Consider the following 24213-nt stretch of genomic DNA (forward strand, 5'->3'; position numbering starts at 1 on the left):
GATCTGCAGGCGGCATGGTTTTCTCTTGGGTGGCGGGTGAGGGGGTGAAAAATCACTGATTCTGTAGCTTGGAAGCCAGTTCCAGTTTGGGGAATGAGAGACCGCTCCACACACCAGCTTTCCCTCCATCAGTGCTGATGCGCCTACAGCAGGCTCCTGGGCCCCCACTTCTGTTTGCCACATGTGGCTTCCTCATCCGCCATGAAATGGGCTGTGAAAGGAAGGGATCTGAACTCCAGCCAGAGGAGCCGTGCTGCCTCTTACGGGTGCCTGCTCTTGTCTTGGATTTCCCTCCCACAGCGCAGCTAGGCCTTTGCTTGGGGTTGTGCCCCATCAGACTGGGTGCTGTGGCTTGGCAGGCATCGTCAGCACTGGCTCAGGCTTCCCTGGGGATTCCGGCCCTCGAGCTCCTCTCTGGGAGAGCTCCTGGCGGGCCCTCTGCCCCCACCCCCACCCCCGCTTGTGGCCCAGACACTGGAGGGGCTGGAGCGCCTGCTTGTCGGGTTCTTCCGTGCTCCACGTGGAGCATGTCTTAGACTGGAACGGCACCCTCAGGGAACGAGTGGCTGAGCCCCTAGCTTGAATGGAAATTTTAAGTGAATTTTTCATCATAAAGAAGGAAGATTTAAACATGAATGGCTTTTGCTCATAAATCAGAAAACATTGATCAGTTTTGGGTGTGTGTCTCCCTTCTCTCTCTAAAAAGCATTTTAAAAACATCCTTGTGTGAGGATTTTTTAAAAAGCCCAGACCCACCAGTTTCCCAGCACAGTCCCTCAAGGCCGGCAGAGAATTTAAAGCTCTTGGTCCGAAGGTAATGGGGGTGGGGGAGGGCTTAGAGCAGCAGGCTGCACTTTGGGGCAGAGATGGCGCAGGGCAGAGGAGCACTGAGCCCAGGAGGGGAGGAGCCGCTGCTGCAGGCAGAGCGCCTTCAGCCCGCACAGGCCACTTAGCCAGCTGCCTGCCAGGCAGACCTGGTTGTGGGCTCGTGGCTGAAACCTGCCCGAGCAGCACTTGGAGCCAGCGGTGTGCCCCCTGGAAGGCTGGGATATGGGGGTGCGAAGGCCTTCAAGCTCCCTGAGGCCCGAGGTGTTGTATTGGGGCCGGGAGTCAAGGTCCATTTAAAATTCTCTTTCTTGCCCTGGCTGGTTTGTTCAGTGGATAGAGCGTCAACCTGTGGACTAAAGGGTCCCAGGTTCAATTCCAGTCAAGGGCACATGCCCAGGTTGCGGGCTCGATCCCCAGTAGGGGGTGTGCAGGAGGCAGCCAATCCATGATTCTCATCATTGATGTTTCTATCTCTCTCTCCCTCTCGCTTCCTCTCTGAAATCAATAAAAAATATATTTAGCCTAAACCGGTTTGGCTCAGTGGATAGAGCATCGGCCTGCGGACTGGAAGATCCCAGGTTCGATTCCGGTCGGGGGCATGTACCTTGGTTGCCGGCACATCCCCAGTAGGGGGTGTGCAGGAGGCAGCTGGTCGATGTTTCTCTCTATCCCTCTCCCTTCCTCTCTGTAAAAATCAATAAAATATATTTAAATATATATAAAGAAATAATAAATAAAATAAAATTCTCTTTCTTTTTTCCGATCTTTTTCATTGGACTTCAGTTTTGATCCAAATGGCATTAATCGCTTCGAAGGCTAGAAATAATACGCTCTTTTTGAGAAACACAGACTCAAATGAGATATTATTGTCCTCCCTGATGGTGTTTCAAATAGTGTTTTTCAAAAACATAGTCCTATTTTTCATAATGAAATATTTATGGGTGAAATTATGTGAGATTTGCTTCAGAAACTATAGGGAGGAGTCGGTGGGTGGGGCATGAATGGTACAAGACAGGCCATGAATTGATCATTGTTGAAGCTGGGTGCTGAGTACCTAGCCTTTCATTCTTCTGTTCTGTTCTTCCATATGTTTAACATTTCCTATAATATAAGAAATTAAATCGTATTTAGATGTTGAGGAGAAGAACCTGGCTGAAATAACCAGTGATTCCCAATTTAACCAAGAGAAAAAGCAGTATTTTAAAAAAAGAAATGGCCCAGCTGGCATGGCTCAGGGGTTGAGCGTCAACCTATGAGCCAGCAAGTCATGGTTCTGTTCCTGGTCAGGGCACAGGCCCGGTTGTAGGCTCAATCCCCAGTGTCAGGTGGGCGGGAGGCAGGCAATCAATGATTCTCTCTCCTCATTGATGTTTCTCTCTCTCCCTCTCCCTTCCTCTCAAATCAATTAAAATATATTTTTAAATTTTTTTAATAAAAAGAAGAAATGGACAATATTGCTCTACAGTGAAGGCCATTATAGCCTCCTCGGGCACCTGTTCAGTGGGCCTGTCACATAACAGGAGCCACACCACGGAAGCAGCCTGGGCCTGGCTGGGCAAGGACTACCTGAAGCCACTTTAATCGTTCACCGTGGCCGGTTTAGCTCAGTGGACAGAGCGTTGGCCTGCGGATGAAGGGTCCTAGGTTTGATTCCGGTCAAGGGCACATACCTTGGCTACAGGCTCAATCCCTGGCTCCTGGTTGGGGCATACACGGGAAGTAACCAATCGATGTGTCTCTCCCATCATTGATGTTTCTGTCTCTCCCTTCCCCTTCCTCTCTGAAGTCAATAAAAATATATTTTTAAAAAGAGATTTGAATCTTTCTATAAAAGAAATTGTCAGGTTTGGTTTCCATACTTGTTTTTGAACCTACATAATCTTACTTTAAATGTCATCGTTTCCTTTATTAACTCATTAAATAAGTCGTTACTGAGTACCTGCTCATGCCTAGTTCTGTTCTAGGCTCTGAGGATAAAGTAAATAGACAGGGTCCCTGCCCTCTTGCAGTCCATCCTCTAACTGAGACTCACACACAGCAAAGGTAGTAGTGTTTACATCAGACAGCTTCAGGTAAGGAGGTGCCTGCCCCTGCCAGGCGGCCAGGGAGCGGCCTCTGGGAGGAGGAGGCATTCGCGGAGAGGCCTGAGTGCTTTGTGCTGGGCGCTGCAGGTGGGTTTCGAGCAGGTGATCTGTGTGGCATGAGGTACAGGAGGCCTTGGTTGTGCCCTCCGCTGTGGGTGATGTGGGCTCGGGCCCTTCCGAGGACGCCTAAGGCGCTGAAGCCTTGTTCCTGTTTCTGATGCAGAGCTGGGAGTTTGGCATCCCTCTGTGCAGGGAGCTGGCGTGTCAGTATGAGAGCCTCTACGATTATCAGAGCCTCAGCTGGATCCGGGTGAGCTTGCCCCCTCCCCACCCCAGCCCCGGCTCTCCTGGCCGCGGTTTCGGAGAGCGGTCACTGCAGGTCCAGGCCTCGCCTAATGCTGCTGGGCGTTAAGGAGGAGCAGAGGCCAGGCTTCGGCCTTCGAGACCCTTGCCATTTGGCTGGGGAGCCAGCACACACACTTGACCAATGATTGTGACCCTGTGCTCAGGAAGTGAGCGGCATCCACCCGCTGGAGCAGCTTCCAGGAGGAGGCGCAGCCGCCCTCACGAAGCAGCGCTTCCTGAAATAATTTGCTCAGGGATGCTTCATCCGAAAACGTGGTGCGGCCGTTCCCTGCGTGGCTTGTGGTCCCTTTCGCTGAGGCTAAGGACCTCATTCTCTCTCCCTTCTTTGAAGCAAAATATTCAAAACTTAGGTGAAATGCCCAGGGACTCTGAAGGCCTCCACGAGGTTTTCCTGGCTCCCGCTGCTGGGGTCGGAGTCCCTGCAGCTGCTGAGTGCATGACGAAGGGAGGCCCGCAGTGTCAGCTCGCCCTCCTGCGCCTGCTCAGTGCGGCCAGCTCTGCTGCGTTCCTGGCCCCGCTCGGGACTTGGGCTTGTGTAAGACAAGGCCCTCTAGCCTCGGCTTCTCCACTGGGCCTGGAAGGCCTCTGCTTCCTGGCAGGCTGGCGCCATTGAATACCTCAGAGCTGTCTTCTCAGTTAGAGTCCAGGGCGTTTTTCTGAATGTAAAGCCAGGTCAGCAAGACTAAAAACTTACTGGCTTGGAAATGCTAGGCATCATGGACAGTAGCTCAGCTTTTAAAGTTTAAAGTCTCCTAAATTGGAACCAGTACCAGTGACGCTGGCAGTTGAGCCTTCCTTAGCCTCGTTAGTCCCACGATAGATGATCAAAAGCAATGCAGTTGGACTGATGCAAAATGGTGCTGAGAGCTGTGTTAGCCACTGTGAGCAGCACTCGCCCAGGGTCAGGCGCAGTGTCTTTCAAAACCAGAAATCCGGGGGGGGCGGGGAGGGGGGAGGTGTTACTGCGCAGGTTTCATGTGTGAATGGGTGCCTCTGAACGTGCAGGAAGCCTGGGTCTCTGTGGAACTGGGTCCACGCACTGGGAAGGACACGCAGAACGGCCTCCCGGGGCTGCAGAGCAGGCCTGCCCCCCCCCCCCCCCATCAGATGACAGTGGAAGAGGAGGGGCTTCCTGGGGAGGGGCCGAGCATGGGTCTCATCTAGACCGAGTTGTGGGTTCTCTTGACGAAAGACCGTATCCAGCGGGCCTGGGAGGACTTGCTCTGGACCGGCAGTGGAGCCAAACTGAAGGCAGCTTCTCACCCACAGAAGATGGAAGCCAGCTACTACGACAGCATCATGGAGCAGCAGCGCCTGGAGCCCGAGTTCTTCCGCGTCGGCTTCTACGGCAGGAAGTTCCCCTTCTTCCTCCGGGTGAGTCCCTCAGGCGGTCACAGGGCGATCCCGCGTCACGGGCTCCTGGACAGCCTGCCCTGCCCCGGCCCGTTGGTGTTCTCACCTGTTCCCTAGTCTCCTGAGTACCCTGTTGAAGGGCTGACCAGCCAACAAAGGCACTTGGCTTTGCTGCCGGCACTGCCTGCTGCTCTAGACCTTGTTTGCTGCCCTAGAACCCTGAACAGGTTCCCGCAGGAAGTGACCGGGGTCTGAGCCTGTCACATCGGCATGGCCTCCCCCCTCCTGCTCTGAGTGCCTGGCCTCCTCCATGTGCCTGCCTCAGCCGGGCAGCACCCAGGACAGCCCTGCCCTCGCAGTGGGCCGGCCTCTGAGGGTTCTTCGTGTAAGATGGTGGTGCTGTGCCCTGTGGCACTGTAAGGCTGTGCAGCCCGCATGGAGAGCTGTGGGTCTGAGACAACCCGAGCACAGCCCCTGCTCGGGGCTGTGGGAGCCTTTTGGGCAGCTGTTGCTCTGCCCAGGTGAAGACAGACATGTCCCTCCCCCGTTGCCTGGAAGGCTGGGCTGGAGCATGAACATGGAGGGATGACTGGGCATAGCCGTCCTGACCCCAGTTGAGCAGTTGTGATTTTCTCCTTTACTCGGCACAACCCGGAGGCTCCAGGAGGAGTCAGCTGTGGGCTGCAGCCATGGGATTTGTATGCTCAGATGCCCTCAATGAAGTGTGCTGTGGGCGGGCCTAAGGCAGCTCGGATGGCCCCAGTTCCAGTGCTTACTGAAGTTCAGTGTCCCCGCGTCTCAGCACACAGATGGGAAGGTTCAGAGACTCTGCTCGATACGTTTGGGATCCTGTCTCCTTGGAGACATCACTTGAACCAGTGAGCCGTGAGCTTGGTATCGCATCAAAGGTCAACTGTGCTCATGCTCCTTTTAAAAAGCAGGTCTGCTAATCAGAGTCCAGGCCCTCCAGGCCTCAGATGGAAGGCAGGGCAGCTCGCACATCTCCGGGGCGAAAAGAAAATGATTTCTGTAGGAACTAATAATGCTGACAGGGCGCCAGCACGCGCTGCGGAGTGTGATCCCCAGGAAGGCTGCAGTTCCAGCCACAGCGTGATCCTGGCAGTGGAATGCGAGTGAGCCGAGGCCCTCTCGGGGCTGGGCCTCCTTCACCCCCTAGGGACCTGCCAGCCCAGGTGCTTCAGAAGCGGCGCATTTGTTGCCCGTCAGCATAGATCGCACTACCGCAGGGGCAGAGGCCAGCAGAGGAGGAAGGCTTTCTCCCGGAGTCAGAAGCCAAAAGCCTCCCTAGAGAGCCCTTTGACAAATGGATGATCCTGGCACTATAACTTCTTTCTCATTTCATCTTGGCAAATTGTGCTCCATTGTCCTTTTATTCTCCTTTTCAGTCCCACTGTTTGTATATGACAAACCAAATTTTACTCCAAAGCAGCATCGTTTTGGATATAGGTTACAAAATCACGCCCTGGTGTCCCCATTTCTGTCCCTGCCAACCAGGAGGCGGCGTCATGGTTGGACCTGGCTCCCACCCCTCCTGCTCATGTCACAGGGCACAGCAGGGTCTCAGGGCTCAGAGCATTCTCGGGGCTCTCAGAGCATTCTGCAAGTGGGACCTGGCACAGAACCTGCACCTGAGCCACCAGGTGCTGCTGCTGTGCCGTCTCGGTGTCCAGATGTGGTTTCAAGGGGGCCAGGAATGGCAGGAGAATAACGGTGTCCGTCTGTCCCCATGTCCGCATGAGGCGCAGTCCCTAGGAATGATGATTTATGCCTACACATCGGCCTGGTCTGGCCACGTGCTGTGCTGCCCTCCCTTCCCTCTGCTGCCCAGTTCATCTGTGGCAAGTGGAGGAAGTCCCAGAGGAGGTGGCTGTTTGCTGGTGGATGGCAAGGACAACGTGCAGGGCCGTGGCAGCCGCTCTGTCTCATGTCGGGTCCTGGGGCTCTCTCCTGAGCAAATGAAACTGACAGTGAGCCTCAAGGTCAACACTGTGTGCCTTCCTGCTGCTGGGTCTTCCCTGAACACAGGCCATCGATGACGTTGGCTCTGTCAGTGTGGCTTCTCTAGGCCATCTGCCTGCCTCCCTTCGCCAGTGAGGTCTAAGAGCCGGCTCGGGCAGGAAGACCCCGCCCCTGCTCAGGGGAGTTCTCTCCGTTTGACCGTGAGCAGATCCCGGGGAGGTGGGACATGGGTTCTTCATCATTCCCTTTTTGGTCAGTTCTGCTTATCAGGCAAGGGGCTTGGCAGTGTCTCTGTCCTTTGACCTGGTCTGTTCCACTGGAGAGGCCAGCCGGCTTCTTGTGACCTTGACTTCCGTCCTGGGATTGCCCTTCCATTCGGAGCCATCAGACGTGGCCTCGCCTGAGATGGCTTCTCCTACAGAAAGAGGAGGGGGTGCAAGTCCTACTCCAGCCAGGCTGAGGTCCTGCACGGCCTGGCCTGCGGACCTCCCCGTCCGCAAAGCATCTGGCCTGTGGAACCTCTTCTGTCTGTCCCCTGCCTCATGCCTCTTTGTCAGAGTGGGTCTGGCCGCAGCTGGGCAGGCAGAGCGTGTGGCCCGCAGGCTCCAGGGAACCTCGCCCAGCTGGGGGCAGACAGAGCAGAGGGCTGAGGGTGCCTTGTGACTTCAGTCCAGCAAGGGGCAAAAATGAGACCTCTCAAACCGAATATGATAGAACACAGAAATGCGTGCTTAGAACGATACCAGTTGGTTCCGCTGCGGCTTGGCAAAGGAATCACTGCAGTAAGCAGTCCTGAATCCCGGCCAGCCACCGGGCGGTGGTTTCTCCCGGCCGACACCGGTGGCCCCTCAGAAGCACACGCCCAGGCCTCTCTGGTCATCCGCCAGTTCTCCTCGCCACCTCCCTCCAGCTGCGCCTCTGCCCGCCCGGCTGTAGTCGCCCTGGCTGGCGCTGTACCCACATAGGTTGCCCCTCCCCACTCCTCTCCCCAAGCTGGGCCTTCAGGACGCTTTTCAGAATGCCACCCCCACCTGGTACCCCTTCCCGGTGCCCTCCATCCTCCCAGCAGCTGTGCCCTCCCGCTGCCACCGCCCAGTGCAGTTTTTCCTTCCTTCCCCCTTGACCATCCTCCCCTGGGGACGGACTGGGCGCTGTGCCCCGGGCCTGCCTCGGGCTCCTAGGCCTTGCTTGTGAGGCCCATGGGGAGGCGGGGCCGCAGGCCGGGCACAGAGTGTGCTCTCCTCTTTGCGACAGAATAAAGAGTACGTGTGCCGTGGCCACGACTACGAGAGGCTGGAGGCCTTCCAGCAGAGGATGCTCAGCGAGTTCCCGCAGGCCGTCGCCATGCAGCACCCCAACCACCCCGACGACACCATCCTGCAGTGCGATGCCCAGTGTATCTTTCCACGCGGCGGGGAAGGAGGGCGGGGCCCCGCAGGGGAGGCCCACAGTCAGCTGCCCCTCTGCCATGCCGTTGGCCTTGGAGACTAGGTTACCCACAGGCCCTGAACCGGAGCACGTCCTCCTCCCCAAGCCCACAGTTAGCGGGGCACTCGTGCCTCCCAGAGGAGGCCCTGGCATGCCCTTAGCCGTGGGGGCGCCTAGGCATCAGAGCTCAGAAGGACCTCTGTCCCTCGGCTGGCTGCTACCCACCCTCACCCTGCTCTCTGAGGGCCTTCCTCGGTAATCCGGAGCAATCACTGCCCAGGGTGACGGGGGTCCCACCGGCACTGTCGCCACAGGGACACCACCAGGTCTGTGCCCTGCTGTGCTCCGCCTGCACCCGTTACTCTCCTGAGTATCGGTCGGGACTGAGGCGGGGCTCGGGGATGGGCGGGGGGAGTGGGCAGGAGATGGGCGAGCCTGTGGTCTGGGTGGCACGTGGGAGTCAGGAGGCAAACATGGCCCTCAGGCCTCACACAGCTGCCTGGGAGCCCTCACGACAATGGGCAGCTTGTTCGGGGGGCGGAGGGGCAGGTGGATGCCCTTAGGTTCTCTCCCCCAAAGAATCTTTTATTAAAAGGTGGTTTTACAGCGAATAGTTCACTTACAGTGGGCAGGCCCGGCCCCTCTCTCTCCTGTGGGCATCTGCCTTCCCCTGGCTCTCCCCCTTCTGGGTTAAAGGGGCACCCGAGCACTTGGCATTGACAGCTCAGCTGGCTGAGTGCTCAGGAGACACGGCTCAGGGAAGGGCTCAGGCCAGACGTGGTCTGACCCACCGAGGGCTGTCCCCTCCTCCATCAGGACAGAGGCTGTGATGCTCCTCCTCCGGGGGTGACGTGGGCCAGCCACTCAGGTTCACCTCTGGCAAATCTGGGTTCCCCTTCACTTCCTGCGCAGACTTGCAGATCTACGCGGTGACGCCCATTCCGGATTGCATGGACGTCCTGCAGATGGACAGGGTCCCGGATCGCGTCAAGAGCTTCTACCGCGTCAATAACGTGAGGAAGTTCCGGTACGACAGGCCTTTTCACAAAGGCCCCAAGGACAAGGAGAACGAGTTCAAGGTGATCAGACTGGAACGTGGGGCAGCGCTCAGGGACCAGGGCAGGTCCGCGTTCTCGGGACCTTGTCACTGCGTCATCCTTCAGGCCGGCGGGTGTGGCCACGGTGGCCTGACGGCCTGTCCCTGCCTGTGCCCTCCCGCAGAGCCTGTGGATCGAGCGCACCACGCTGACCCTGACCCACAGCTTGCCTGGCATCTCCCGGTGGTTCGAGGTGGAGAGGCGGGAACTGGTGAGCCATGCGGCCATGGGGCCGCTCCTCAGCCCGGCTTGGGGAACTTCCTCTCTGGGCTGGAGAAAGAGCGCGCTGTGGTCCCCTGAGGGCACTGTGCGGGGGGCGGGGGGAGGGTAAGAGGTGGGGGGCTGTCGCACCTCTCAGGCCTCCACCACGAGGCAGCGCCCTTGCAGTCTCCCGTTCACAGGGAGGAAGTGGCCTCCGCGCTCTGACCTCAGCCCGGCGCTCTTCCCCTGCCCAGGGCCCAGGGAGGCCCGTCCGCAGGAACGAGGCGGGGAGCGGCTTCCGGGCTGTGATGAGGGAGGGCTGCTGGGCCTGTGACCACACCGTGTCCCGTGTGCCAGGTGGAGGTGAGCCCCCTGGAGAATGCCATCCAGGTTGTGGAGAACAAGAACCAGGAGCTGCGGGCCCTGATCGGCCAGTACCAGCACAAGCAGGTGCACGGCAACGTCAACCTGCTCAGCATGTGCCTGAACGGCGTCATCGACGCTGCGGTCAATGGAGGCATCGCACGCTACCAGGAGGTGAGGGGGCCACCAGCCCCGCCTCCCGGGACCGCTTCCCAGTCACCCTCTCCACTCTGCCGCGGCTGGCTGAGGGGTCCTGGGGTGAGGCTTCAGGCTCCCCTCCCTGCTGCTGTGGCACAGCTCTGGGAGGGCCCTTCCTTTTTATTCTCTGAACTCTGCCAGATTAGGGACCCTTCTGATTAGGGAGGCATGTTAAGTGGCCCCAAGAGGAGTGCTGAAGCCCAGCCCTTCACAAGAAGTGGGTTGGGGGCTGGCTAAGACCCTAACCCCACACTCCACCCTGGCGACCAGCCCGGCTTGCCCTACCAGGCCCTCCAGCCCCGAAGGACAGGACGAGTGTCCAGGCTTAGATGACTTGGCCGCCATCAGGCCGTAGACACAGCGGGCACCCGTGATTGCAGGAGGGTCAAGCAGTCCACTGGAGGCGTACGGGGTGCGTCCCTGTGAGGGGCAGCCCACGGCCTTTCAGGTGGCCCCTCAGACTGAAACTCCTGGGCGCCATCCGAGTGGCAGTCCTGGGAGCGGCTTCCTGACGGGCCTTGCCTTCCTCAGGCCTTCTTCGACAAAGATTACATCACCAAGCACCCCGGGGACGCGGAGAAGATCGCCCAGCTCAAGGAGCTCATGCAGGAGCAGGTATGTCTCGCAGGGCTCGGGGCCGGCGCCAGGAGGGAAGGCTGTGCGCCCAGGAGGCTGCTCCCCGCTAACGGAGCGGCGCGGTCTGTCCCCCACAGGTCCACATCCTTGGCGTCGGGCTGGCAGTTCACGAGAAGTTTGTGCACCCGGAAATGCGCCCTCTGCACAAGAAGCTAATCGACCAGTTCCAGATGATGCGGGCCAGCCTCTACCATGTGAGCTGATGCCTGCGCTGCCCCTGCTGCGGCAGGACCGGGTGGCACTCCCTCCAGACCCGTGAGCAAGCGAAAGGAAAGGGGGGCGCTGTCTCCACCGCAGAGTGGGCATTCTGTCCAGGGGAGGGAGGCCCGAGCCCCTCATTCACTCCTTCCCTAAGGAGGCGTCAGATCGATTCAAGGGCAGAGAACATTTGTTCAAGGTACTGTGCCTGAACAGAGGCTTCCACATGCGAGGAAAAGAGCCAGAGTACACGCAGAGGTCTCTTTGGAGGTGTTTTTCATCCCAAGAACCTAAAGCTGTTAGGCATAGCCTAAGCCAGCCACTCTCCCCTCTCTCCTCTCTCCCTCCCGTCTTCATCCCCCTCTCCCTCCCTCTCTCGGCCTCTCTCCCCTCTCTTTACTCTTCCCCTCCAGGTGCCCGCCTTCCCTCTCCCACCAACATGTCTGGTGACCCCGGCTCACATCGGAGGACGCCTGGGTGGAGAGCACTGCATACTGGCTGCTCTCAGAGGCCAGGCAGGCTCTGGGCTGGCTCTCGGGCCTCCACGGCAGGGTTTGGCCCAGGACTCATGCTCACAAGCAGACGCAGGGCCTGTATTCCAGGACTGTTTTCCCTTCAGGGGTCTCACAGGGAATGCTGGCTGGCTGAGATTAGGGTTCACATGGTCTCGATCCCCGTTCACATACCTCACCCCATGTTCCACCATGGGATAACCCCAAGTGTTCTGGAGAAGCCCTCCTGCTAAACAAGCTGGCTGCCAGGTCTCCGGGGCCGAGAGCCCAGTTACCTGTGCTCTCATTCCCCAGGGCCACTGGGTAGAAGTGGCCAGGAGGCACGGGACACAGAGCTGGTCGAGGGGGTGGGGGCAAGGCCGTGGCGCACAGACATTCCCCTTCCGGGTCACCACTGGCCGCAGAGGCCCGGTGGGGAGTGGGGGTGGACCACTGAGCCTCGGTGAGCTGACCTGTTAGAGTTGCCTTGTTCTGGGAGGCGGGGGGCTGGGGTCGGCTCAGTCCCTCAGGTCCTCAGTGCAGGCCCCAGCCTGTTCCTGCGCCACATGAAGCTGGCCTGCGCGTGCTCGGGGGGAAAGCCATGGGGCCCGAGCTGCTTCTGTAATGACTCTCTTGGTCTCTCACGGTGGGAAATGCTGAGAAAATCTCCTTTGTTTCCCCCTTAAAGTCTGGATGTCCGTCTAGTAAAGAACTGGTAGTGTCATGGACTCGGATGGGTATTCCATTGCCCCTCACTGTGTGCACACTCCCTGTCACAGCAGGTGGCTCAGGCCAGCGAGGGCCTGGCCCGGCAGTTCTCTGCTACGCAGGCTCTCGGGCCCCTGCGCGGAAAGCACAGACCGCTCACCCAGGTCGGCGGGGCCAGGGCCCAGCGGCGTGTCCTCTCGGCGGCCGTGCAGGTCCGCCTGCCGCAAGCTCTGGATGTGGCGGAACCTGCCTCTGCAGGCCAAGCTCAGAGACAGCCCAGTGCGCTCAGGAAGGGCCGGGGAGGCCAGCAGGGGTGCTTTCTGTCTCCTCGGAGTCACAAATAGGGCACAAACCAGTGTGCGGCCACCCGGGAGGCTTGGGGACCAAAGCTTTCTGCGGAGAAGTCTGCATGCTTGAGAACCAGTTATGCTGGAATCGACGGCGCTGTTTCTCAGTTACTTACACAGGATTTTGTGTCCTGTTTCCCATAAACTGTCACAGACAACTTAGCCCAGGTCCCAGAGAGCTGGTCCGTTTAGCAGCCCTATACAAGCCGCCTGTCCTGTGTAAGAAGTGCCATGACTGACAGCCACACTCAGCTCGTCCTCGCCTGCCTCCAGCGCCTGCTCTCCTTCCTCTCAGTGAGGGAGCCTCTAACCACCCTCCTGTGCGCTCAGACCCTCTCTCATTGGGTCAGCCCAGGGCTCCTCAGTGGTGAGGAGGGTCGTTGCCCAAAAGAGCTCGGCAGTCCTGGCTCAGCTCACAGGAGAGGGCTCTTTTCCCTTTTACATTTCTACCCCAGGCTGCTCCGCCCGCTCAGCCTTAGGAACTTACTTGTTGTTCCATCTCTCACCAGGAGTTTCCGGGTTTGGACAAACTCAGTCCTGCATGCTCAGGCAGCAGCACCCCCCGGGGCAGTGTCCTAGCATCCCACAGCCCCGTGAGCCCCGAGAGCCTCAAGATGACCCACCGGCACAGGTAGGCCTCAGGGCTGGGAGGGCCCCTCCACAGCGGTCAGTCTGAATGTCTAAGGTCAGAGGAGGGAGTGCGAAATAGCGCCTGTGAGCTCACTCGCACGCCCTCTGACCCAGGTACACAGGGCCACGCTCTGCATCGTCGTCCTGGGTGACAGAGGACCGTGGTAGTGTGGGACCCGGAGGAGGGTCATTTGGGGTGAGCCAGCCGTGAAAGATAAAGAGAAGTTTGAAGGCAGAAGGGAGTTCGGGGGAGGAGGTGATGGAGCAAGACCCAGGCGGTGTGAACGAGCCGGGCAGGTCAGCACTGCAAATCGAGCCAAGTGGCTGCAGTGCAGGGGCCAGGCGTGGGGGGCCCAGGGGCCCTGGATGGCCTGCTCAGTCATCCCTTTGGACTTGATCCCACGGGAATGAGGATCGCCACTCGGTTTCAGGAAGAGAACCAGGTGGTGATGGGGATGTCCAGGTGAGGCTGCTCTGAGTTCAGGAAGCCAGGCCAGGGGAATGGGAGCAGCAAGGCAGCCCAGCTGTGCACTCAGCCAGTGGGAGGGCCGCCTGGTATTGGGGGGGACCGCTGGTGGCAAGCTATGGCCGCCGACATGAAAGGAAGCCCAGAGATGCTTCCCGCGGCCCTTTCGCTGCCTTGCCCCTGCCGGGAAGACACCTGACCACAGAGCAGATCAGCAGAGGGTGGCACAGCTCAGATGAACCTCCGTAGCCAGGGGGACTCAGGCCCGGGGCCAGGCTCGGTGGGTCTCTGTCCTTCCCCGAGAACCTGCTGCTGTCAGCAGTCTGCGTGGCCATGAGCCAGTCAGTCCTAGGTGGAGCCGGTGCCCGCCTGTATCCGTCCGCCCAGGACAGGCCCTCAGCGCAGCGGGCTCGGAGCTGCTCCAGGCCCTCCGGACCAGCGTGGCTGAGGCTGGGATGACGTTCACACACCCTTCTCCACGGTCCCCCACCACCAGCACGGTTCCTCGGCTCCAGGTCTGACTGCTTCCCTGTGTCCTGCTCTTGTTCACAGCCCCATGAACCTGATGGGCACAGGTCGCCATTCCTCGTCCTCTCTCTCCTCACACGCGTCTAGTGAAGCGGGAAACGTGGTGATGCTGGGCGACGGCTCCGTGGGCGAGGCCCCCGAGGACCTGTACCACCACATGCAGGTACCGGGCTGCTCAGGGGGACGGGCCAGGGCTCATACGGGAGGGCTCTCCTCTCCGCTGGCGGGTCTGCTCCAGGCTGACCTCCTGCCTAGTTCTCCAGCTACTGAGTTCACAACACCCAGAGCTAGCAAGACTGCCTCCCACCAGCCACCCCGGGCGGCTCCCAGGCCTTGTTTCCCAAGAAGGGAGTCCAGCTTCAGGCCCAGGGGAAGACCCTCTGCCAGACTCCTGCCTGGCGTTCGTGATGGCTGAGCCCGGCTTCCCGCAGGGGCACCATCGCTAGAATCCACCCAACAGCCCTGCTCCATGAGTGGGGTGGGTGACCCTTGTGCCAGCCATCAGCCTGGCCTCCATCAGGGCTCAGGGTGCAGCATGAGACACCAGGTCTGGGCACCTCATGGCATGAAGAAGCCACGTCCAGGCCAGTCCCACAGTCCTGGCCGTTCAGACCTCTACCCTGCCTATTCTTCCCTCTGCAGCTCGCGTCTCCCAACCCCAGGTACCAGGGCTCCGTCACCAACGTGTCTGTTCTGTCCTCGTCCCAGGCAAGCCCTTCTTCCTCCAGCCTGAGCTCCACTCACTCAGCACCATCCCAGATGATTGCCTCTGCCCCCTCCAGTGCCCGAGGTAAGGGGGGCACTGCCGCCTGCAGAAGGGGAAGGGCCTCGTGACCCCACTGTCGTCCTCTCACCTGTGGCTTCTGAGAGCATGCTCACCCGTGCTCCCAGCGCTCAGGACGCAGGTCTCTAGCTCCAGACCGCTCTCCGGCTGGCTTCAGACCCGCTCTGAGCTGCCCCCAAGTAGCCAGCTCTCGCCACTCCACCTCAGTAGGAGGACACAGCCTAGGAGCTCAGTCCCTTCCCCCTGAAATGTTTGCAAGAGTAAAGGTCAGAGTTCAGGCAGCAGTGCGTCTTGAGGAAACAAGCGTCATGGCGCAGCATGGATGTTCAATGTGAGCTACAGTCAACCCTGGAGAACGTTACTCTGAACAGTGACACCGCCCAGAACACTTTGGTCTGTTGGGAAAGGCTTGATCAGGAGAGGCGGCTCTGAAAAAGCTATTTACTTTGCCAAGTTTTGCTTGATTTCTTATTCAAATGGACAAATACTGTTCTCTGAGAGCCAGTATCTTTTTTACATTCGGATAGTAGTTACTGCAGTGAAATTTGATTTTTTTGTCTTTTTTTTTTTTAATATATTTTATTGATTTTTTACAGAGAGGAAGGGAGAGGGATAGAGAGTTAGAAACATCGATGAGAGAGAAACATCGATCAGCTGCCTCCTGCACACCCCCCACTGGGGCTGTGCCCACAACCAAGGTACATGCCCTTGACCGGAATCGAACCCGGGACCCTTCAGTCTGCAGGCCGACGCTCTATCCACTGAGCCAAGCCGGTTTCGGCTTTTTTGTCCTTTTCAATAGAAGTCTTTGCAGTGGAATGAAATTAGCTGTGGCAGCGAAGCTCTAGTGCGCCCCGGGTCGGCTCTGCAGGATAGTAACAGACGTGCAATCCGTGAGGCCAGCCCAGGACCAGGGTGGGGAAGGGACGCTGCCTCATGGAGAAGGGGCAGGTGTGTGCTGGGAGGCGATCGTTGAGGGTCACCATCTCTGGAGACACGCTGTCACGATGGCCAGATTCCGGCTGTCTGCAGAGAACAGCTGTGAAAGCGCCCCCGTTTCTGGCATTAGACAGTTCCGAGTACAAAAGTAAAAAGAAGAAGGTTAAATAGATTTGGGCCAAAGTAGGAAATGGTGGTAAGAAAGAGCAGGAAGTTAGTTCTTGGCTCCAACGTCCACGTGCTGGCCACCTGGGGAAACCGTGCCCGCCCTGACCAGGCGCAGCATCAGGCCTGTGAGGCGCACAGGAGGCCAGCCCGCCCCGGGGAGGCCTGCGCCGAGGAGCAGGGGCGCCGGGCCCCAGAAGGAAGTGCTCACTCCCATGGGGTTATGGCTGGTGTCATGGGCGAGGAGACGCTTTCATGGAGAAAGGACTCTGGAGAACCCTGCACGTTGGAGTCATGCCCCCACTTCCAGGAGTGGCCACGACAGCAGTGGCCTTCCTCACGGGGCCCAGCCACACTCGGCTGTGGTCCCCGTGGCTTCGCAAACCTTCGAGCCGATTGGCTGGCAAGGCACAGCCTAAGCTCTGGTAGGTCGGCAGCTCCCCTGGTGGTCAGAGACTGGGACTGGGAAGCGTGGGCGGTGATGGACCTTCCTTGAGTAACTGCCATGCGGGTCACCAGACCGCCCCTCTATCGTTGTGAAGTCCTGGGACACGGAAGGCCTGTGTCAGCTTAGAAACAGTTGAAATGTTTTCGGAAAAAGGAGCCGTCACTCTTACCATGGGGTTGGCTGCCCCGAGCGGAGGGCAGTGGGAGCGAAGTGAGATGCAGAGCGGCGAGAGGTGGTGGTAGCACAGAGCGCCCCGTTGTCATAGCCCCACCGGGGCCTCCAGGCGCAAGGAGTGTGCACATTTGGAGAACTTCCAAGTTATCCGTTCCCGAGGGAAGACGGCGGCTAACCTCACTGCTCCTGTGGAAGGTCCCCTCGAGGACATGCCTCCCAGGGCGCTGGGCCTCTAGCTGTGCCGTGCATCGATGGGGCCTGGGTCACACCACATCGGCGCGGCCTGGCCTTCATAACGCCCCTCGAGCCAGAGGAGGTCACACAGAGGCCTCACAGGAGAGGAGCATGAACCCAGTTAACCCCAGAGCCTGGGGAAAGCCCCCAACTGCCAGACTGGCCCTCTGGCCCCTGTGCACGGGGTGCAGGTCTCCGAGTGAGACTCCCTGAGAGCCACCTGGCTTCAGGCCACAGCACAATGGCCCGGGAGGCAGAGGCCAGGCGCTGGGGCCTGGGATCTGGGAAAGGGGAGGAGGCTGGCTGAGAACAGGGCCCGTGGTGTCCCGAGAAGGTGAGTGTGGAGACAGTGTGTCCAGTAAGAACGTGCCGTTGTGTTGTCCGATGTCTGTCTCTGTGACGGCTCCATTGCAAGCTGGGCCCCTGAGCACCAGCATCCAGGCCACACCCCTCTCCACCAGAGCCTGGCCTGGCTCTCCTCGCTCTCCCCACAGCCTGCCTGGGCATAGGGAGGGGGCCTGTCAGGGGGACTGCATCGCCCAGTGCACCCGCCTCCGTGCACCCCCAGCTGCTCCATTCCTCGTGCTTGCTGAGCTCCTCCTCACCCACTGCAAGGCTCACCTGCCGGTCCCCTGGCCCCCAGGGCGCTCGCCCGCCGGCGCTCCATCTGTGACTCGTCATCTGTGCGTGATTGTTCTCACTTGGTTACAGGCTCTCCCTCTCTGCCAGATAAGTACCGCCATGCCCGGGAGATGATGCTGCTGCTGCCCACACACCGGGACCGCCCGAGCAGCGCCATGTACCCAGCAGCCATCCTGGAGAATGGACAGGTAGTAGCCCAGCTGCGGACCGCCCTCCGGCACCAGTGTGCCCGCCTGGGCTTCGCTCGGCACCCGTGCTGGCTTCCTGCGCTGTCCTCCGTGCCTCCTTCTCCGCTAGACCTCCGGAGGCTGCTGGGCTCCCGGGTGGGGACTGCAGGGACTCTGAGGACCAGCCACCCAGACAGAGTGCAGCATGGGTAGGAGGGCGGCCGGGCTGGCGCTGCCATTGCTGGTGTGGCTGTCTGTCGTGGCCAGCCTCCTGGACTCCTCATCCCTCAAGTCTGGCAATGCCCCAGAAGGCTAAACTGGCCAGCACCCGGGGGGAAGGGTCCCTGAATCCTTTCCGCCAGTGCGTCTCCCTGCAGGACAGACGACAGTTAGATAGCCTCCGGTGCCTGTGTCTTTGGCCATGCCCCGGGCAGCTGGCGCCCAGCCAGACACAAGAGGGCGGTGCCTTGATGCGCGGGGCAGCGCTCAGGCTGCAGCCGGACATCCTCTCCCCGACCCCCTTGCCCGGGCGCCCAGGTTCCCTGTCTGCTTTTGCAATGTCCTGGCACCTGTGGCCCACAGCACTGCCCCCAAGGTATAACTGGTCATTTTCACCCTCTTTTGATGGTTTTTTTTCTTTCCCTCAGCTGCCAAATTTCCAGCCAGCCCTGTTCCAGCAAGTGATCGGAGCCTGCAAACCCTGCAGTGACCCCAACCTGTCTGTGGCTGAGAAAGGTATTGCTCCCCTTCCCCAGTCCCCCTCCCTCCTGGGTGCCCCCATCCTGAGCATCTGACTCTTGACCCTGAGTACCAACTGGCCTAGGCTGAGCCACACGTCAGCATCCAGGCCTGTCCGTCTTTCCAGAGTCCTAACCAATTCCTGTGCTCACTGTTCAACCAGTGTTGCTTGATGCTAAGATTCAGATCCTGCCCCAGCCGGTTTGGCTCAGTGAATAGAGCGTCAGCCTGCGGACCAAAGGGTCCCGGGTTCAATCCCAGTCAAGGGCATGTACCTTGGTTGCAGGCTCCTCAGCCCCTGGCCCTGGTCGGAGGCAACCAATCGATGTGTTTCTCTCACATCTATATTTCTCTCTGTCTTTCCCACTCTCTTCCACTCTCCCTAAAAAAAAAAAAAAAAAATCAATGGAAAAATATCCTCAGGTGAGGATTAACAAAAAAATAAAATAAAATAAAATTTGAGAATCAGAAACATTCTAAAAAATAAAAATAAAAAATAAATAAAATTCTGATCTTGTTAGTTCGTATCTCTCCCTCCCCAGTGCCCAGCTCAGAGAGGTCCTCGCGACCACCTGTCCTGGGCCCACCTCTGTGGAAACTCGGTGCCATATGCAAGCAGGGCCACCACTCCCCTGGCACCTCCAGACCAGCCAGCACTCAGCAGGCCCTGTGGCCTTTGGCCCTCTCAGGTGGGCCCTCAGGGACCTCCCTTGTTGCTCAGAACAAGCCTGCAGCCAAGCAAGCCCAAGAGGAGCGGGGAGGACAGGCCAAAGCCGAGTGGACTTGCCAAAGTCCTGGTAAGGGAGGCCCAGGTACCAGGAGGGAGTCCAGCCCCGGCAGCCACTCTGGCCACAGTGCTAAGTCCTCTCACACGTGCCAGCGCCCAGATGTGCATGCGGCCAGAAGTTCCTAGAACAGAGCTGCTTAGCTAGAGGAGTTCTGCCCTGTGTTCTGCTCCAGCTGAGGGAAGGGTCAGCTGGGACCCACATGACCCTGGCCCAGAGCCCCGGCCACGGAGACCCGAGTTCGTTCTAACATAGAGGGCTTCTTCCTAAGCCTGCCCGGACTGGGACTCCGCTGAGCCTGCCCTCCACACAGCCTGGGCCCCATCCGCCCGTCTCCCTGTGGGTCCCCTCCCCTCCTCAGCCAGTGATGTCTGCTGTGCGTACGTCATTGCTGCTACCTTGCTCTTCAGAGGGGACATGCCCGTGTCCTCCAGGCACAACCAGCACAGGCCCACGAGCTCGGCTGACTGCTGGGTGCTCAACCAGAAAGGCCGTAAAAACTGCCTGAACATGCCTTCCTGGCCTCAAGGGTGCACCCCCGCAGGCGGTTACCTGCGCCCTGCGCCCCACGCCAGAGGGCTTGTGTGGTCTCCACCAGAACCCTCCGCGGCTTTTCTTCATTGAGAAGTGGAGCCATCGCAGAGCTGGCGAGAGCACAGACGGGCTCAGAGATCAGCGTGTGCCGGCGGCCAGACAAGGACCCGACGCCTGCTGGATGCAGGAGAACTTGAGGCCGGGAGCGGGCTGTGCCGGAAGCTGGCCGCACTGCCGCGGTGTGGGAGGAAGCTGGTGTCCCACAAGAGGCTGAGCCCAGAGCAAGCGTGTCCACGCCACAAGGCCAGCAAGTGCCTCAAGGGAACACACAGGCCAAAGTAACAACGTCCCGTGTTAACCTGGACCCTCCAGGGCAGGAACTGGATGAATTGTCACCACTCTTGTCACCAGGATCCCGAGTCCCGTGAGGGCTCCGCGTCTCGCTTGCAGATGCCTTTCTTTGCCAGGCAGTGACTCCCGGACCAGGCAAGCCTGCCCTCGGGGCTGTGCGCTGGGCACTGGGGACCACCGCCCGTGCTGGGCCACAGTTACACACAAAGGAAGAAGTGCCGGGACAGCGGGGGACGCCCCTCTTCTAAGAGGCACTCCACCTTAGATTCTCCTCCAGCCCCAATGCCCGCCAGCTGCCTGGCAGAGGTGCCTGGCCTCGCTGCTCACCAGCACCGGCTGCGAGGCCAGCCTGATGGTCTCTGGTTCACAGGGAGTGGCCCAGGGCCCCCCTAAACCACTGCAGCCTGGCTGCTTTCTCCCCACAGCCTTCCTGGCTGCAAGTGGGCCCTGGGGTGAACTTCTGCCACCCCATGATTCTCTCAGAGCCTAGATGTGCATCTGAGATCTTGGGCTTCCAAACCCCTTTGGAGAAGTTGCCCAGACCCACCTCCAAGCCACTTTCTCCCTGAGGTTCAGCAGCTTTTTATGGAGACAAACTCCTGCTGGGGGGAGCGCTTCAGTGCTGAGGACCAGGAAGCTGGCGCTGCATCTTGGGGAGAGCCTGTGAGCTCTCTGAGGCCTCCTGGTGGAATCCACCTGATGCGCAGCCGAATCCGCATTCTTTCCTACCCCCTCACCCCCACAGCTGAGCGCCTGCCCTCCCTCCAGGCACCAGCCACCAACCATCCCCGGACTGAGCCACCTTCCCTGGAACTGAGGCTGTTTAGGTAGCCGAGTTCTACCCTGTGTTTTGCCGCAAGCCCACGCCAGGCCCTGACCAGTGAGGAGGAGAGGATGGGCATCCCCATTCTCCCTGGACCACATAGGGCACAGCCCCTCCTCCTGGCCAGGGCCCCTTGAAGGCTGGACTCCAGCCCCTTCCCTTCCAGAGCCTTTCAGGCCCCTTGGGCCTGGCTTGCCCATCGGTCCCGGGAGCAGGAAGAACCACACCCTGGCCTCCTCGGGCTCACTTTCCACTACGGCCGCCTCGGAGCAAAGCCAGTGAGGTGGCCCTGGCTGTGCGCTCCCTCCTGCCGCTTGCCCCGCTCCGTCAGAGAGAGGGCAGGTTTATTCTCGTCTTCGTTCTCAGGAGGAGCTGGCCACCAGGATTCCCACGTCCCTGCCGCTCCTGCCGCTGCCCTCGAGCCCCCAGGTCCCGCCGTTCTTCCTCTCCCGTCCCCTCCGGGAAGTCACTCGCCCAGCTGTGGCCGAGGGGCCAGGAGTCTGGCCCTGACTCCTTTCTTAGGTGGACACTGTTTCCCTCTGTCCCAGGCCCACTCCACCTGCATTTGTGGCATGTGGGTGCAGGACCGGGCTGCTCTGCATGCCCCAAAGCACCATGGGTACGCCTGGGCGTGACCCGGGCTTTATACTCGCCCTCCCGTGGGGACAGTGAACGCTGGTCCTTGCCGAGAAAACACCTCGTGCATCCCAAGCCCCACCGGGGGGCACAGAAGCCACGGGAAGGGCCAAGCTTGTGTTGCCACAGGCCCTCTGTGTGGCCCATTTGGGGGGCAGTCTCTGCCTCCCACCCGTCCTGCTCCCTGCTTTCCCGGGACTCCTGTCTGAGCAGCTCTGGCCGGAGCCTCTGTCCTGTGTTCTCAGCCCCGTCGCCCGCTCCTCGGCCTCTTCTCGCCTCTTCTGTTCTCTTTCCTGGTGACCCCGGAGGCTGCAGGCGCTCCCTGTGCGGCACCTCTCAGCTTGCCCCCTCCTGAGTGCTCCCCACGCTTCAGGTCGCTGTTGCCATCTTGGCCGTCCTGTCCCTGGCCACCCCCTCAGGGCCAGTGTCTTGCTTGGCCAGTGTTTCTTGCCCCGGGGGCTGGCATGCCCCTCGCACCCGTGCTGGGTACACCGTGCCCACCTGGAGAAGCCAGACCGCAGGCTGGGCTTCTCCCACGGAGCGGCTCATCAAGTAACGCCCTTCATGCCGTGTGTTTCCACCTTCAGCGGTGCCCGCAGCCCCCAGCAGCTGGAGCCTGGATAGCGGAGCCCGAGAGGCCCAGCCCTTCCTGTCTGCCCACATGGGGCGCATCCTCGCGCCCCCAGTGCCTCCCCGAAGCCTGCTGCATGGTAAGACCTCCAGCGGGTCCCCAGATAGTCCCTGGTCGCCAGCTCTGCTCAGGGGCAAAGGCAGCAGCCTCCCAGGCTGAGAAGACGGCCACGCTCTGGGCTGACCCAGCCGAGGAAGAACCAGCCCCGCCCCAGGAGGGCCCTGCTGGGCTTGGGGTCGGTGAGGCTTCCGCGTGCAGCAGGTGAGCTCGGTGAGGCCCGCCCAGCCCGACGAAGACCAGGACCCTGACCGTCGGCACCCGCAGTGGGCGGAGACTGCGCTGCCTGCGGCTGCTCCACGGCTGACGCCGGCCTTCTTGACCGCCGGGTAGCACGCGTCTTTCACTGCAGCAGCCTGTGTTCTGGAGAACTGCAGTGAGATGTTTCTGTGGCCTCAGTGCCGAGGGCTCCCAGGATACTCTTCCCTCGTCTGACCCGTTGGCCCAGTAAGATGTGCTGGTGTGCAGCCCAAGAGAGGCCCCAGCTAAGGCTGTGGTTCTGTTCCCTTTGCAGGTCATTACTCCCTACACTTTGACACCTTCCACCACCCCCTGGGTGACACCCCCCCGGCCCTCCCTGCCCGGACCCTGCGCAAGGTAATGTACTGAAGCCACAGCCCCACCGGCTGTAGGTGTCCGCTCATCTGCTCTACCCCCTGGGTCTCCCCAACTCCCGGCTCTCCCTACCTCTGTCCTGGAGAGCCCAGCCTGGCGGAGCCATGGGGGCCAGAGCCACACTCGGGGTGCAGGTGACCAGTGTGTCCGCAGCCACTGTGATGGGGTAGAGGGTTAGAGGGCCTTGTGGGCAACTCCGCTACCACCACCGGGTGTCAGCAAACAGTTCCAGAGGTAAAGAAACGGCCCGTGATGGACAGCAGAGTGCTTTAAACCAGAGTCCAGTCAAAGCAAGACGCATCAGGCACCAAAGCTTTATTAAAAACGCACTCATTTTTCCACAAATTGGAAAAGACTATCACGGATTTTAGCAGCAGAATGCACTCATCTGGTCCGTGCCAACTAGGGTTGTCTGCCTGCCCAGCGGCCTGACCTCACCCTTCTGCAAGTGCCCGAGAGCCACAGCCGGTAGCCCAGCCCCTGGCTTCGGGGGCACAAATGCCCAGCAGCCAGGGCAGGGCCGTGTTTGGCCACAGAAATGCAGGTGATTCTGGGGCTCCCTGGGCCTCTGGGGCCGGAGGAAGCAGGGGCTGCTGCTGAAGGTCCTTTGGAAGTTCATTGATAAGCAGACTTGGTCTTCTCCACACCGTGGCTGTCAGCCTGTCTGGAGAGAGGAATGCTAACATGTCCACCCTTTCTTTTGCAGTCTCCTCTCCACCCTATCCCAGCCTCCCCCACCAGCCCCCAGTCGGGCCTGGACGGCAGCAACTCTACACTGTCCGGCAGCGCCAGCAGTGGCGTGTCCTCCTTGAGCGAGAGTAACTTTGGGCACCCCTCAGAGGCCCCGCCTCGAACCGACACCATGGACTCCATGCCCAGCCAGGCCTGGCATGCCGATGAAGACCTGGAGCCACCCTACCTCCCTGTTCACTACAGCCTCTCCGAGTCGGCCGTCCTGGACTCCATCAAGGCCCAGCCATGCCGCAGCCACTCAGCCCCGGGATGTGTCATCCCTCAGGACCCCATGGACCCGCCCGCGCTGCCACCCAAACCCTACCACCCCCGCCTGCCGGCCCTGGAGCATGACGAAGGTGTGCTGCTGCGCGAAGAGGCCGACAGGCCTCGGGGCCTGCACCGCAAGGCCTCGCTGCCTCCTGGGAGCACCAAGGAAGAGCAGGCCCGCCTGGCCTGGGAGCATGGCCGCGGGGAGCAGTGAGGCAGGCAGGCGGCTGGGACGCCGCCCTCAGAGCAGCTCGCCGACCATTCCAGGTCTGAAGCAAGTCCCCCCCCAGGGAGCAGAGAGGCCTGGCACTCAGGAGAGAACCACCGAGTCTACGTTTTACTGCCGTGAACTTGTGTGTTGCCATGTGCAGAGGCCACAGCAGCATGAGGGTTGTGGCTTCTCTTTTTATTTCATTTCTACGTTTCCATTTCTCTGGGTTTTCCTTTCATTTGTGCGCAGTAGATGCTTTCTTCCTCCTGCAGTTCCAGGCCACGTGGAGCTCTGTGGAGGTATTGCACAGACAGAACCGCTTCGCGGGGCCTCGGGTAGGAGCCCAGGCCCCCTCCAGGGTGGAGATGCACAGAA

At 60.0% G+C, this 24213-nt stretch overlaps 1 protein-coding gene across 1 annotated transcript in view; it reads left to right on the forward strand.

The window, feature by feature from the left end:
• Nucleotides 1-23841, forward strand: part of DOCK3 (dedicator of cytokinesis 3) — a 182893-nt gene extending 159052 nt beyond the window's left edge. Inside the window, exons 40-55 of the mRNA XM_028132514.2 lie at nucleotides 3136-3222; nucleotides 4548-4652; nucleotides 7866-8007; nucleotides 8952-9118; nucleotides 9261-9347; nucleotides 9695-9874; nucleotides 10430-10513; nucleotides 10612-10728; nucleotides 12788-12909; nucleotides 13927-14065; nucleotides 14545-14692; nucleotides 17358-17476; nucleotides 18103-18190; nucleotides 21910-22032; nucleotides 22525-22607; nucleotides 23332-23841. Of these exons, the coding sequence (XP_027988315.2) occupies nucleotides 3136-3222; nucleotides 4548-4652; nucleotides 7866-8007; nucleotides 8952-9118; nucleotides 9261-9347; nucleotides 9695-9874; nucleotides 10430-10513; nucleotides 10612-10728; nucleotides 12788-12909; nucleotides 13927-14065; nucleotides 14545-14692; nucleotides 17358-17476; nucleotides 18103-18190; nucleotides 21910-22032; nucleotides 22525-22607; nucleotides 23332-23841 (2301 nt within the window). The remainder of the gene's footprint in view (nucleotides 1-3135; nucleotides 3223-4547; nucleotides 4653-7865; nucleotides 8008-8951; nucleotides 9119-9260; nucleotides 9348-9694; nucleotides 9875-10429; nucleotides 10514-10611; nucleotides 10729-12787; nucleotides 12910-13926; nucleotides 14066-14544; nucleotides 14693-17357; nucleotides 17477-18102; nucleotides 18191-21909; nucleotides 22033-22524; nucleotides 22608-23331) is intronic.
• The last annotated feature ends 372 nt before the right edge of the window (nucleotides 23842-24213 follow it).

Source organism: Eptesicus fuscus, chromosome 18, assembly GCF_027574615.1.
Source record: "Eptesicus fuscus isolate TK198812 chromosome 18, DD_ASM_mEF_20220401, whole genome shotgun sequence".
NCBI classification, from domain to species: Eukaryota; Metazoa; Chordata; class Mammalia; order Chiroptera; family Vespertilionidae; genus Eptesicus; species Eptesicus fuscus.